Here is a 13,831-nt window from a genome sequence, read left to right as displayed (position 1 = left end):
GCAACAGCATATTCTGCTACCCTCCAGTGTCCTCCTGGCTGTGAATTTCCTGTAACTGAGAACAGCCTTGCCTTCCTCTGAATTCTGGTCTACTTTCTCCCTCTCATAGTAAATGATTCTGCACCATTAGCTCCTCGAGGGCAGCTTTTTTCATTTTTATTTTTTGTTGCATTTCACGTACTGCCTAACACAGCTGGATATATAGTTGGCTTTTAATAAACAATAACTGTTATGACTACTGTGGATATGATTAAAAAGCAGCACCTTTGATTATGTACTGTGTTGTATGCACTATACTACTTTACACATGCATTCTGTCTTTACACATGCATTCTGCCTTTACAAGTGCCACTGCTTTCTTTATACATGGCCACTTAACACACATTCTTTCTAATTTCGTTGCCATTTCTGGCTCAGAAAATAGGTAACTTAGCAGAGTTCACATAGCCAATAAGTAAATGCAGTTTCGGAGAAGGCAGTGGCACCCCACTCCAGTACTCTTGCCTGGAAAATCCCATGGATGGAGGAGCCTGGTGGGCTGCAGTCCATGGGGTCGCACAGAGTCGGACACGACTGAGGCGACTTAGCAGCAATAGCAGCAGCAGCAAATGCAGTTTGATTTGATTCTTTCTACTTTATTCATCTGCCAGATGAACAATTTTCTACACTATTAATATATATAATTTTCCACTCCTACACAATCAAATATACATAAAAAGATAGTTGAACATTTGCCCTTTACTAATAATATTAGCGGCTTGGGATTGTTCAGACCAATTATTATGTTTATTGGGGTCTAGAACTTCATAAATAGTGAGGTTCACATTAAATTTTGACCAGCCATAGTTGCTCAGTTAGGTGCAACTTTGTACTGCTACTGCACACCTTAGGTCTTGAGTTTCTTGAATCTGTGCTACCATGGGCAGAAAACTTCAAAGCTGAGCATTTCCTCTGGGGTGGCTTCCAGAACAACTTGTTAAACTCAGATGTGATCCTTTGGTGATTACTCTAGACTTGCTGACTTTTTTGTAAACAATCTAAATGGATTATTCCACCATTTAATTGCCTTCATTTTTCCTTTCTCAACTGAGGTCTTGGTGTGATTATCATCGGTTTAGCCGTGACAGTGACTGGTATCACTGGTTTATCCACCTCTGCTATTGCTACAAATGGATATGTCAGAGGAGGTAATTAAACTTGTGACCCGCACGATCATTTGTAAGGTAAAGGCAACACAGGCTCAAAGAGTTCACCACTGACATTTCTGAAGTGTTTTCAAAGGTAATCCAAGTTGGTTCCTTCTTTTTCCTTTTTTTACCCTGCCAGGCAAGAGAGATGCAAGAAAAATGGAGAAGGATTTAACCTTTGTCAAAACCCCAGCTTTCTCATTCAGGTTCCTCTCAAGCAAAAGAGAAGGTCAAATGTTATGTTTTCTCTTTTCACAGCCAGGGTAACTTCTCTCCCAGGACACCAGCATAAGTCAACTTTTTCTTTCCAGGGCCGCATTTTAGATTGTGTTTTCTTTTGGAGACCATCCTTCATCATAATGAGGAGTTCTCTGACTTGATCTTTATACCAGGCAAACCAGTTTCTCTTTAGCACGAAGGAACTCCACTGGGGCCCAAAGGCTTGGATGTGAAAACTTAAATTCAAAGCAGTATAGTTTGCAGCAATAGGGAATCCAAGGAAGAAGAGTAAAACGTAATATCTTCTGTCTTTCATTGCTGACAGGTCTTGGAGTTCTCATAATTCTTCTTTCCACCATGGTCACTTCTATTACTGGGTTGTCAACTTCTGCAATAGCAACTAACGGGTTTGTTCGTGGAGGTAAAATTTCTAAGATATCTAAATATTCTCAACGCTTGCTACGGGTAGGCAAAAACTTTTTGTTATACTTTACTTCTTTTTGGTGCGAACAAGAAAGTAGCTCGATGTTCTTGAAGTTGGACACAGAAGAAAACATAAGGTACTGTCCATGTAGCCCCCATCTACTCTGGTCAGCTATGGTCTCTTGTCTAACGGTCCTCTCTGGCACATTGCAGGTCATGGATTCCATATGCACAAATTCCTTGGGTAAATGCTTTACTTTTCAGGCCACTGCACAACTCCAGCTGGCGTTTCTTGAAAACCAATTCCTCAACAAAGCTTCAGTTTTAAAGTTTAGTACGTTTCAGATACCTTCTAGACCTTCCTATACCTGGATGCAATGGGGTCTTTTAGAACATTTCAGGTTTTTCATGGGGAGACATATCATTCCTTGACGAGGTTCAAACTGCTGCCTCCTGAAGTACTTACTGGTGACTTCTTGAAGTCCTGGAGCCAAACACTTTTCTTGGGGGATTTTTCAGGTCTTGGAGTCATCATCATCGGCCTGAGTGTGGTAGTGACAACACTTACAGGTATTTCTATGTCCGCTATTTGCACAAATGGAGTGGTAAGAGGAGGTAAGCCAATCCATGCACTTGTGACTACAAGCTTTGATTATGTAGTGATGTCTAGAGTTGGTTTAATGTTGGAAGTAAAATATGTACGTTGATAATTAGTTCCCAAAGGATTTAAACAAAACAAATTAATCCAAAATTTAAATAGCAAGGCATGATTCTCTTCACCTAAAATTAAGAGATCTCCAGAAAAGATTTTTTGGGCCCACTTCCTGTGATTGATCATGTTTATAAAGCAGAGAATGACCAGGTGTCTAGAAAGAAAGCATGTGTTAAAGTGAAATAAATGGTTTCTTTGTGCCTTGGATGAGCCCCGCTGGCTCTTCCCCAGGCCCTCTTAGAAGGGGTCTTCTTGAGCATCCCAGCTGACACTCCTGACACTTCTCATTCAGTGAGCCCCCAGAGTTCACCCCAACACTATGCTACCAATAGCCAACAGGCTTCAGAAGATTCTCAAAAAGAAAATAAAACAAAGGGTTACTTTCAAATCATCCAGGAACATGTGGGCCTGGGCCAGAAATGAGTGAGTAAAGTTTGTCATTGTTGTTCAAACTTCCTTTCTTCCTCGACCAAGTCTAGCTATTGGCTGCTAATTTACTTAGTGTAATCAGGACAATGGAAATAATGAGGATTTGCCCAACCCAAGTAAAAATTTACATTTATAGAGAACGTGTTGCCCCTTCACCTGAAGGAGTTACTATGGAGGAAACAGTGCAAAGTTTTCAGTGACAGAGAGTTTTGGTTGCAGGTCTGTGTGTTCGGTGTCATTCTTCTACCAATAGCTCAGGACAGGAAGTCATGAATCCCACTGTCTGTGATAACATCCAGTTACCTAGGCCTTTCAACAACTACTTATTTTTGCCTTCAGAACTCAGAAGTTTCTCTCAGAACTCTCAAGGTGATTAGTCATTCTGGCTCAGTCTTTCTCATACCCAGAAGTACACAGCCATGTGTAGAACTTCCTTTTCAAAGTCCAAGAGAGAAGCAATCATCCTAAGTTCTCTGCATGGTTACTTCCCACTTGCCACCCCCATTCACATATGGGTATTTGGGGATAACCATGTTTTCTTGAGCTAAAATCATCAAAACTAAGTCTGATGTATAAAGCAGATAATACATAGCACTATATAGTTATCAATTTTAATGTAGTAACTATATACCAAAAATTATACCAGAAATGAAGCTTGAATAACATTGATTAACTTTACCTACTTCATTTTCTGCCTGTGCCTGCCTGTTTCTGGAAATTTCATATATGAAATTATTAATCTGAACTCTCCAATGAAATTAGAGACAAATAATTTTATATTTTCAAAAGACAAAGAATTTGAAAGAAAAGTTTGCTATATTCTTATTTGTAGCATTTGAGTACTATAGGTTTTGATAAATTAGATGTTATTTAGTTAAGATAGTTCTATTGTAGATTATACACAGAATTCAAAGAAGGGCTAAGTTATTCATTAAGTTGACACAAGATTTCTAAAATTACTAGGATTTGTAATATTTTTATTAAAATAAAAAATTAGAATAGTTAGTATTTTAAATGTTCTCAGACAGTCAAAATTATTTGGTCATATAAACTAAATCCTTTAGCAGTTCATCAGTATAAAACATGTTCATTTCTTGTTTCAGGTGGGGCCTACTATCTTATTTCCAGAAGCTTAGGGCCTGAGTTCGGTGGATCTATAGGCTTGATCTTTGCTTTTGCCAATGCAGTAGCTGTTGCCATGTATGTGGTGGGATTTGCTGAGACTGTGGTAGATCTTCTTAAGGTAATTAAAAGCTTTTGTTCTCTTCATCCAAGCAAGATAATTCGGGTTTAATTTGCTTTTCCAGGGCACTAGGGGATATCATTGTGGCAAGATGAGAGGAAATAGATTTATTGTGCAGAATGTGGAATCTGAATACAGTTGGCATCAGAACTTCTTAGAATCCTGGCTCTCACACTTACCAGCTGACAGATATTGGATCAGTCCCTTTGTTCATCGAAACCTTGCTTTTCAAATCCATAATATGTGTTAATAATATTGTCCTACATCTTTCATATAAATGTGGTACAGATCAAATGAAATAATGGACATGAAATACAGGGTAAAACATGAAAGAAAAGATAAATAATGAGTATTATTGTCAGCATCAATATTACTATTATGGTTACAGATGTCCAAAGGGAAAGAAAGTTCAAACATTAGGACTCACTGTAGGAAACTGGGCATTTTTTAGCATAGGCGCTCCATCTGGATGGTATGCATGTGAGCACATTAAGTAACTAGTATATGAGCTAGCTTCCAGTCCTCCTTCTGTGGAAGTGATAGCAGATACTGAATTCAATAGGTAATAGTACCTCTATTTGAAAATCAGATGAATAAATGAGTAGATTGTATAGTTCATAGTTTGTTCTTTAATTGAGTAGCACTTATTTTCTTGATATTCACATTGGAAACCACTCATTTTCATCTCTCTAGGATTCCCCTTGGCACACAAAAATAACTGGTTGTTCTCCTGAAACAAAACGTGATAAGTGTACATACCCATAATTTTACTTAATGCTACAATAGTTTCAAAAGCTGTGCCTAGAATGGATCTCTAAAACTTTTAATTCCTAACCTTGGCTATCAAAGGCTTATTATTACAGGAAAAAATAATGCTAGATGTTTTATCTTCTCAAATTTATGAGCACTTCATTTTTCTATTATCCCCAGACAGCAGGGCATAGTATCTCTTTTTACTGTTAAATGGTACAATAACACATACAGACAAAAAAAAAAACAACTTCTAACATTTTATGGGGGATTTGTTGTTGTTGTTGTTCCAGGAGAGTAATTCAATGATGGTGGATCCAACCAATGACATCCGGATCATAGGCTCCATCACAGTGGTGATTCTTTTAGGAATTTCAGTAGCTGGAATGGAATGGGAAGCAAAGGTTAGTTTCTCAAAATGATATTACCAACAACTGCTAGTCAGCTTCCTGAACAAATTGCAGGAATAGAAGGAACTCCATATTCAAAAGGAATTGCTACTATTACTTTCTATGGTAAAAGGAGCCTGGTCAGTGCTCAGTGGAACAACAAGTCCTCAAAGCACAAAGTCCAGGCAGTAGTAAGTCATAGCTCATGTGATCAGGCCTATACTTTGTCCTTTATCCTGTAGTCACAGTGACATAGCCAACAAGATTGCTGCCATATTCACGCACAGACCCTTGTGGTCATAGCAATAGTATATAGTGGATGCCTGTGTCTTTTCCTCATTTCCCTGGTATCCCCTTCCTAGCTGACTGTGAATGCTGACATCCACAAGATATGACACGTGTGTTGGGAGAAGATAGCAGAGACAGAAACTGTCATTCCCCTCTGAAATCCCATACTCCAGCAGCAAATCTAAGGGTACCAGAAGTCCTGGAACTAGAGAATATCTGGATTTAATGATTAGTATGTTCTCGTTTAGCTGCTAAGTCATGTCTGATTCTTTGTGACCCCATGGACTGTAGCCTGCCAGGCTCCCCTGTTCACGGGATTCTCGAGGCAATAATACTGGAGTGGGTAGCCATTTCCTTCTCCAGGGGATCTTCCTGACCCAGAGATCGAACCCGTGTCTCTGCATTGGCAGGCAGGTTCTTTACCATCTGAGCCAACATGGAAGTCACTCAGTGATTAGTATATCAGTTAGTAAATTTCTGAACGGTGGGGAGAATGTCTTTTGCTTGCTTTGTAACTCTCTACAGTGACTAGTACAATCGAAACTCCTAGGTTCCTATGTGCCTGGAGGTGCAGTAACTAGACCTCAAGTGGTCACCAGAAATGGAAAGATAGCCAAAACCTCCCATTTTATATAAGGCAATAGGAAATATTATTACATGGCGTTTATTTGTGGGTTATGCATTCACAAACTGACCAAGTGCTTATCATGTGCTGGGTATTCTGCTAGGCACTGGATATTCAGCGTGACCCACACAGGCACAATCCTTGCCATAGCTGAGCATATGGTCTATGGGGAGATGAGTAATAAAAAAGTAAATATAGAATGGTAAATTGTAAAAGTGCTATAAAGGAAATAAACAGGGCACTGAGATAGCATATAGCAGGGGGAACATACGTTAGATTATTCCCTGAGGGAGGCAATGTAGTTTCATGACAGTAGAAGGTAGAATTTAGAGCTCCAGCTCTGTAGTTAGAGTGGATTTGAACCTGGTTTATATCTATACGGCCTTTGTTAAATTACTTAACCTCTCTATCCCTCAGTTTCTTTTATCCTTAAAATGATGATAGCAGTATTACCTACTTCATACAGTTGTGGGTGGTTATTATTTACCTGAAAGGATATTGGTAAAGTTAAAACTGCATCCGTTGTACTGTAAGCCCTCACTAAACATTAGCTGTTTCTGTTTAGATTCAGTGGGCAAGAAAGCCTCTGTGAAGACGTAGGTTTGCAAAATGTAGGGAGAAGTGCATTTCCAGCTGAGGGGAACAGCCAAGCCAGTAAAAACCTTGAAATGTCAGAGGGACTAAAGAACAGATGATTTGGCTGGTCAGCCTTTGAGACAGCTTGTGCTGAGCACACACGGGTATGATAGCTTGACCTCAAGTGCACGAGGCATCCTGGGAATTCTGTGCTTCATTCTGTGTTATACTCCTGCAGTTAGTACCAGGAAGGGGAAGAATCCATAGGTGCTCTGTCGAGGAAAGAAGACAACTCTATCAGTGTTAAATCTTTTGGCTCCATTTACATTCCTAGGGACACTGCACTAAGTTACCCACTTAGTACTCAGAATGCTCTTGAAATATCACCTTCAAGTGCCCAAGCACATGCGTGCATGAGTGTTTAGTCGCTGTCGTGTCTGACTCTTTTGCGACCCCATGGACTATAACCCACCAGGCTCCTCTGTCCATGGGATTTTCCAGGCAAGAATACTGGAGTGGGTTGCCATTTCCTCCTGCAGGGGATCTTCCCAACACAAGGACTGAACCCACATCTCTTATGTTTCCTTCATTGGCAGGCAGATTCTTTACCACTGCACTATCTCAGGAGCCATGCACCCGTTGAAAATGTAACATCTATTCTCAGGCCAAATAAGGCTTGTTAAGATGCCATTTTACAAGAACATCCTTATTACCTACACTGGGTAGTAGAATCTTAACTGGAATTATTAGATAAGAGTCTTTATTCAGTGGGCATTTATAAGTTTTATAACTATGTAAAAAGGTCATTGAATAAATCTAATTTGACCTCCTGTTACTTTGTCATTCCAGGCTCAAGTGATTCTTCTGATCATTCTTCTCATTGCTATTGCAAACTTTTTCATTGGAACTGTCATTCCATCCAACAATGAGAAAAGGGCCAGAGGTTTCTTTAATTACCAAGGTATGATGTCATATAGCTTGCTTTGCAATAAAAGCTTCTTCTTTGCCCGCCCCCATCACCATCCCCATGACCCCTGCCCCAGCCACTGGAGTTTCAGGGAATAGTCTCAGGTTTGAGTCAGGAGAGCCAGAGTGAGTCTCAACCTTGCTGCTTACCAGCTAGACAGGTCACCTAACACTACTGGGTCTCAGATATTCCTGCCAAGGTGGGAATGAAAATAGCAACTTCCTAAAGCGATGTTGAGAAGCAAGTAAGATAGCGGATGTTATAGTGCTTTGAAAACCTTAAAGTGCTGGAGCCTAAAAGATAAACCTCTCCTTAAGCAACAAAATATAAAGAGACTATATATTTTCGGACTAAAAATAACTGTGTACATGTGCAGCTGGGGCAAAATTATAGACAAAAGATACAAAGAGACCAAAAAAATCCATCTGCCACTTTTGAAAAGTCTAGAGCAAAAGTAGGGGATTAAAGCAAAAGCAGGGTACTGCACATGCCCCCTGCACACAGTATTACCTCAGGGGTGGGCAAAACACCTAAGCCCAGCCCTCTGGCCCACCTCTGGACACACTCCCTACCCTCACCCCATACAAGGAACAAGCTTACCCCTGCTCAGGAAGCCAGGGAACATGGGAACCTGTTATTTGTTCTGGCTCCCCTCTGCTGCAGCAGGGGCCCCAGTAAAGCCTTGTCTGAAAAAAATCAAAAACCTTAAAGTGCTGCACCCGTGGTCCCTGTCGAACAGTAGGGGTGTCTGTGCAAAAAAGGGAACATAGCAGACAATGTGCCCAAGCACTGGGAGCACCAAAGTCAAACACAGACATTTTTTCATCTCCCTAGTCGTTTTTGTACCTTGCTTTCTTATGACATTATCTAGTTGAGCATCACTGTCAGGTTTTCAAACAGAAAAGACTGTAGTAACTATTAACATAGCAACTGTGATCAAGGCATAAACACTGACTTCTCTCTTCTATTCTACTCCACCTATCCCCTCTTTCCTAGCTCTCCACCCTAGCAGACTTAAGAATCCACGGCTGAGGTTTTCAATATTTCCCTTCAAAATTCACCTGGCTGTCACTATTTGTTCCCTGTTTATATCACATCACTTCTTTCTTCCTGATTCTTTTTCTTTGTAAAGATTGTCTTGCTTGATTTGCAAATCCTTTTCCTTTTGCTTCCTTTCCCTTTTTCCAGCTCCTGCTGTTAATTTTTTGATGTTTTCCATTTTTTCTCCTTATTTTTGCATTTCCCTAGATTCTTTTGTTCACATTTTTCTTCCTTCCTTTTCTTTCTTTGTTTTCCCTTCTGTTTTTCTTTTTTTTCTAGATTGTTTCCATTTCATTTAAATAATTTGGTGACAATCTGTGGTGTATTTTTATTTTATGACCAAAGCTCCTCAATATATATGAGAATTCTTATACATGAGAATTTGGTATAAGGATCTAAGATCCAGTCTCTAGTGACAAAGGCCAGGGAGGTTAGAACATTAGTATCAAAACTGTAAGATAGCTTCATCCACAAGGTTCTACAATTCAAAAAAAAAAAAAGTGTGTAGTAAAGCAATATGCTGATTAAGGTATATATACATGTGAGAATGTAGTTGTATGTGTGTAGGGCAATATGATGTGGTATATTTGTGAGTATGCCAGTTCAATCATGAGAGAATTTCCTGTTTCTTTCTTTTTTAGTCTTCTAGATTCAAAGAAATCAGACAGCATGGGTCTCCATTTTCATGAAAATTAGTGACTTTTCAGAGTATATTCTAGAGATTTAAAACCTTGTGACATGTATTTTGATACCTGGAAAACATTAACATGAGGTTCATCAAGGTTATACCAATATCTTCAAGCTCATTCCATTTAGATTATAGGAATACATTTGCATTTAAGGTTACAGAAGCCAAAGGTAACTTTATCTCCTACCAGTGAAGAAAGTCTACATGATAATTTTCTCATTATTTGTGTTGCAGCATCAATATTTGCAGAAAATTTTGGGCCAAGCTTCACAAAAGGCGAAGGCTTCTTCTCTGTCTTTGCCATTTTCTTCCCAGCAGCAACTGGGATCCTTGCTGGTGCCAATATCTCTGGAGATTTGGAGGTATGTTATTTCCTCTGCTTTGTAATTCTAAGAAGCCATGGTGCAGTTGGGCAGGACAGGGAGCTACAGACATCAACAGTGACCATGTTTCTCTATAGATTTCAAAGCTGTAAGACTTCTTCAAGGTTTCCTAGTTATTTAAAAAGTTCTCTCTCTTAATGACAAATTTTGCTGCCAAATTATCCTATTCCCAATAGTTCTTCCAAAAGTCTTATTCAGTAAGCTGAGCCACTGGGGAGGCCCCCTCTGTGACTTTACCTAGTTGCAAAGAAGATTGGGAAATGTAATCTCTAGTTGGACAGCCATGTGCCCAGAGAAAATTTTAAGGAATTCTAGTATTATTTTAGGGAGTTTTAATATTAAAAGGTGGGCTTCCCTGGTGGTTCAGTGGTAAAGAATACACATGCAATGCAGGAGACACAGGTTTGATCCCTGGGTCAGGAAGATCCCTTGGAGATGAAAATGGCAACCCACTCCAGTATTCTTACCTGGAGAATCTCATGGACAGAGGAGCCTGGCAGGCTATAGTTCATAGTGTCACAAAAGAGTCAGACACAATTTAGTGAGTGACTCAACAACAACAGCAACAGTATTAAAATGAAGAAGGTGGGAATGGATATTAAAGGACAATAAATAATCTTTACCACACATGAAAAAAAGTAGAAAACACAGGTTTTACCTCAACAAATTTATAATCAACTTTGGAAGACTAGAAATATTTGCATGTTATCAGGGGAGATGTGTGTGTGTGTGTGTGTGTGTGTGTGTGTGTGTGTGTGTGTGTATAAATGCAAACTGAATGCATTGTCCAAGTGGATTATGAAATAAAAATAAAGAAGAAATAATTACATTAGGGACAATTTTTGCAATGAAGAAACTTTTGAGCAGGAAGTAAAAGCAAAAGCTGGTTACTGACAACAGTCAGAAAATGTAAGGGTATTCCAGGCAGAGAAGACAAAAGGACAGACAGGCAAGGGAAAATTGTGGAAACAGGAAGAAGTCTCTCATGATTCAACTGGAGAAGCCCTGATAGGCTGAGCATCCTTACAAGGTAAGGAGAAAGGCTGTTGAAGGGGCCTGAGTGAGAGATGTTGGCCCTATAATATAACTCCATAAAGTGGGGACTTTTGCCTTTGGTTTTGTTCATTGCTGTGTCCTTGGAGCTAGCAAAGCTTCAATAAATATTTATTGAGTCAATGAACAAAGGCATTCACATTTGTTATATTAACGACTACAATGCCATGGTAAATTCTTCAGCAGAAATGGGACATAAAAATGAGTATGCTGAGGCTCAGAAAATTAAGTAACTTGTTCATAATGAAGTAAGTAAGTAGTGCTGCTTAACAAAATTTAACTCTGGATGTTGAGCTTCTGGTTTCTCAGATTTGGAAAAGTATCAGAGGTCATAGGTTTAAATTTCGTAAACTGTAAGAACACATTCAAAGAATATTGTGCTTTCTTTCACCTAAGTTTTTATTATTAGTTGGCTAGTAGTCAGTTCCACTCAGCCAACACTTGTTACTTATACCAGTCATCAAAGAAGTGAAGAAGAGCTTGCTTGATCCTTCTCAAGCATGTAGTTTGGACAAGACCATGGCAGGGAAAATGGATCAAACAGGTCAGCTTTTGTTAGAGTTAGGAAAGGACCTGGAAAGGATGCTTTTTCTTTTTTTTTCACTATGATCCACTGTAAGGAAATACTATATATCACAACCAAGTGTCTACATATAAAAACTTCTCCTAAACAGTTCAATACTTTATTACAAATGATGTCCTCTGATGTTTTCATATCAGTTCTATTCTACTATATTGTTTTCATGCTGGTTGCAACCTACTGAATTGATTCCATGTTGAAGCTCAGATTTAGCCATTGGGGTTAAAATGGCAGAAGGACATCAGAGGGGAGATGTCTAGTGGGTAACTACATTATTAATTAAAAATAAATTTAAAAAAAAATAAAGAGAAAGAGCTAAGGGACTGGGGAACCCAAGGGAGAGAAAATCAAGAGATGATGATGCTTTGAGATGTAATAATTAACATGATCAGAAGCCAGAGGGGTCAAGCATGTTAAGGACTAAAAGATGACCACATGTTGGGATATGGCAACCAAAGATCTGGACTTATAGATAATAATTGTTTCTGAGAGTGAAACTAGAGCATAATAAATTCAGTTCAACTTAGTAAACGTGTTATTTACACATTGTGGGGGTATGCAAGACACCACCTCTACTCACAACCTCAGAATCCGTCTCAAGATTCTGAGGCTCTTCAGGCTGACAGTGACAGCTAACAAGAACTGGCACAAGGGGATGCTGTACAAGGTTCCCATCCTGAACCTTATACTTGTTAACACACTATTGATGGTCTGTAAATATGTGTGTAGCAGAAGATTTTCAAGGCACACCGATCTAATCAGGAGAGTTAAGATGCAGATTAGGATATGGTTGACATGCAACCAGCAGCAACCTAGTAAGACTGCTTGTACTGTGTCCCAAGGGAAAAAAAAAATATGATATTTAATGTAAAAAGGTGAAGGAAGGTGAGATTTTGTGCTACTGCTTGAGGGATGGAAATAAACATTTGGAGTGAAAACTGAGAATCTAAGTCCTGTCCTGACTAGAGGAAAAGTAGCCAGAACAGGCAGTGTGAGTATGTGACCAGACATTAAGTTATTGGCATCCTGACTTATATCACACCAAGTTTGACCCTCAAGTAACTCCTAAATAAGGCAAATTTGAGCTTGTAGCAGATCTACAGCTATATGGAAATCATCTTATGTGTAGAGTGGGGTGCGTTCTTGCTAAGTCACTTCAGTCGCGTCCGACTCTTTGTGACCCTATGGACCGTAGCCCACCAGCTTCTCTGTCCATGGGATTCTCCAGGCAAGGATGCTGGAGTGGGTTGCCATGCTCTCCTCCAGGGGATCTTTGTGTTTTAGGTATAACACTTCTGTTCATCTTCATACCTCTTTTCCTTATATATATCTCCTTTCTTCCCACTTATACCAATTCTTCAATTTTCACTAAGAGCTCAAGAAATCCTTGATCAATAAAAGAAAATTTGAAACATACTATGAATGGATATTGAGTGGGGTTCATTTCAGCCATGGTTGCCCTCTTTCTTCCTCTATGTGCTACTCAGTACACACATTCTCTTTTGGAGACAGTAGCTTGAAATGAAGAGGTTGTATATATCAGACAAATCCTGTGTGCAGATATTCCTACAAGAGTGGGAAGAAAGGAATGATTACAGAATGGCTCCACAGGGATGGCTTACTTCCCTGTGGGGACAGATTTACTTGGTTTAATTAACATTTCCAGCTGTCAGGTTGGGTCTGCATTCGTCATGAGTTGATTTTTCTAATGGATTTGATCAGCAGATTTAAGTTAATGAAACACAGAACTCAGACTTTGACTGCATTGATTGCTCACTTGTATCGATGAGTCTCATGTCCTCTGGAGGGGGAACTGATGCCTACTGGGACGGTGCTTTCCTCAGTTCAGTGTTTACTGACTCCTACTCTATGCCAGCACTGTCTTATAGGTAATGAATACATTGAAATCTCTACTTAATAATCCCTGTTAAGTTGAATTCTATTATAGAGAAGTTATGCTGCTTGGAAATTGATTATGATATGATTCAACCCCCAAAATAGGATATAAAATGGTATATTATATATGATGTGAGCTCAGCTCAGTGAATTTATATACATTTATGGGCAAGAGAAAAGCCCATTTTCTGGTATAAGCTTAAATTTGCCTCTTTCTTTATGCCTGCCTATGGAAATTAAATATCTCTCATTGCAGTTATTTCTGAACTAGATTCCAAATGAGGAATTTGAGGGATTGGAGAATGTAGCAGATCATCCTTTTTGCTCAGTCAAAAGTGATTTTTTAAAGCAAGTCTAAGCTTAGTAGCTCAGTCGGTAAAGA

At 39.2% G+C, this 13,831-nt stretch overlaps 1 protein-coding gene and 1 long non-coding RNA gene across 4 annotated transcripts in view; one reads left to right on the top strand and one right to left on the bottom strand.

Moving 5' to 3' along the window:
* The window catches only part of SLC12A1 (solute carrier family 12 member 1), an 85,285-nt gene that overhangs the window by 13,204 nt on the left and 58,250 nt on the right, over positions 1-13,831 (top strand). Inside the window, exons 4-8 of one of the 3 annotated variants that reach the window (XM_081508528.1) lie at positions 2,349-2,444; positions 4,074-4,213; positions 5,257-5,367; positions 7,691-7,802; positions 9,772-9,899. In XM_081508528.1, coding sequence (XP_081364654.1) covers positions 2,349-2,444; positions 4,074-4,213; positions 5,257-5,367; positions 7,691-7,802; positions 9,772-9,899 — 587 coding nt within the window. Of the gene's footprint in view, positions 1-1,091; positions 1,188-1,731; positions 1,828-2,348; positions 2,445-4,073; positions 4,214-5,256; positions 5,368-7,690; positions 7,803-9,771; positions 9,900-13,831 lie in introns of all 3 variants that reach the window. The other 2 variants (XM_081508527.1, XM_081508529.1) reach the window with 2 other exon arrangements.
* The window catches only part of LOC145513130 (uncharacterized), a 93,338-nt gene continuing 84,329 nt past the window's right edge, over positions 4,823-13,831 (bottom strand). Inside the window, exons 10-11 of the long non-coding RNA XR_014059138.1 lie at positions 6,753-7,113; positions 4,823-5,344 (exon numbers count right to left, since the gene is read on the bottom strand). This is a non-coding gene — a long non-coding RNA (uncharacterized LOC145513130). The remainder of the gene's footprint in view (positions 5,345-6,752; positions 7,114-13,831) is intronic.

Source organism: Giraffa tippelskirchi, chromosome 7 (genome assembly GCF_054371585.1).
Source record: "Giraffa tippelskirchi isolate mGirTip1 chromosome 7, T2T-mGirTip1v1.2.pri, whole genome shotgun sequence".
NCBI classification, from domain to species: Eukaryota; Metazoa; Chordata; class Mammalia; order Artiodactyla; family Giraffidae; genus Giraffa; species Giraffa tippelskirchi.
Note: the sequence above shows the minus strand (reverse complement) of the source record. Positions and strands in the feature narration are given on the sequence as shown.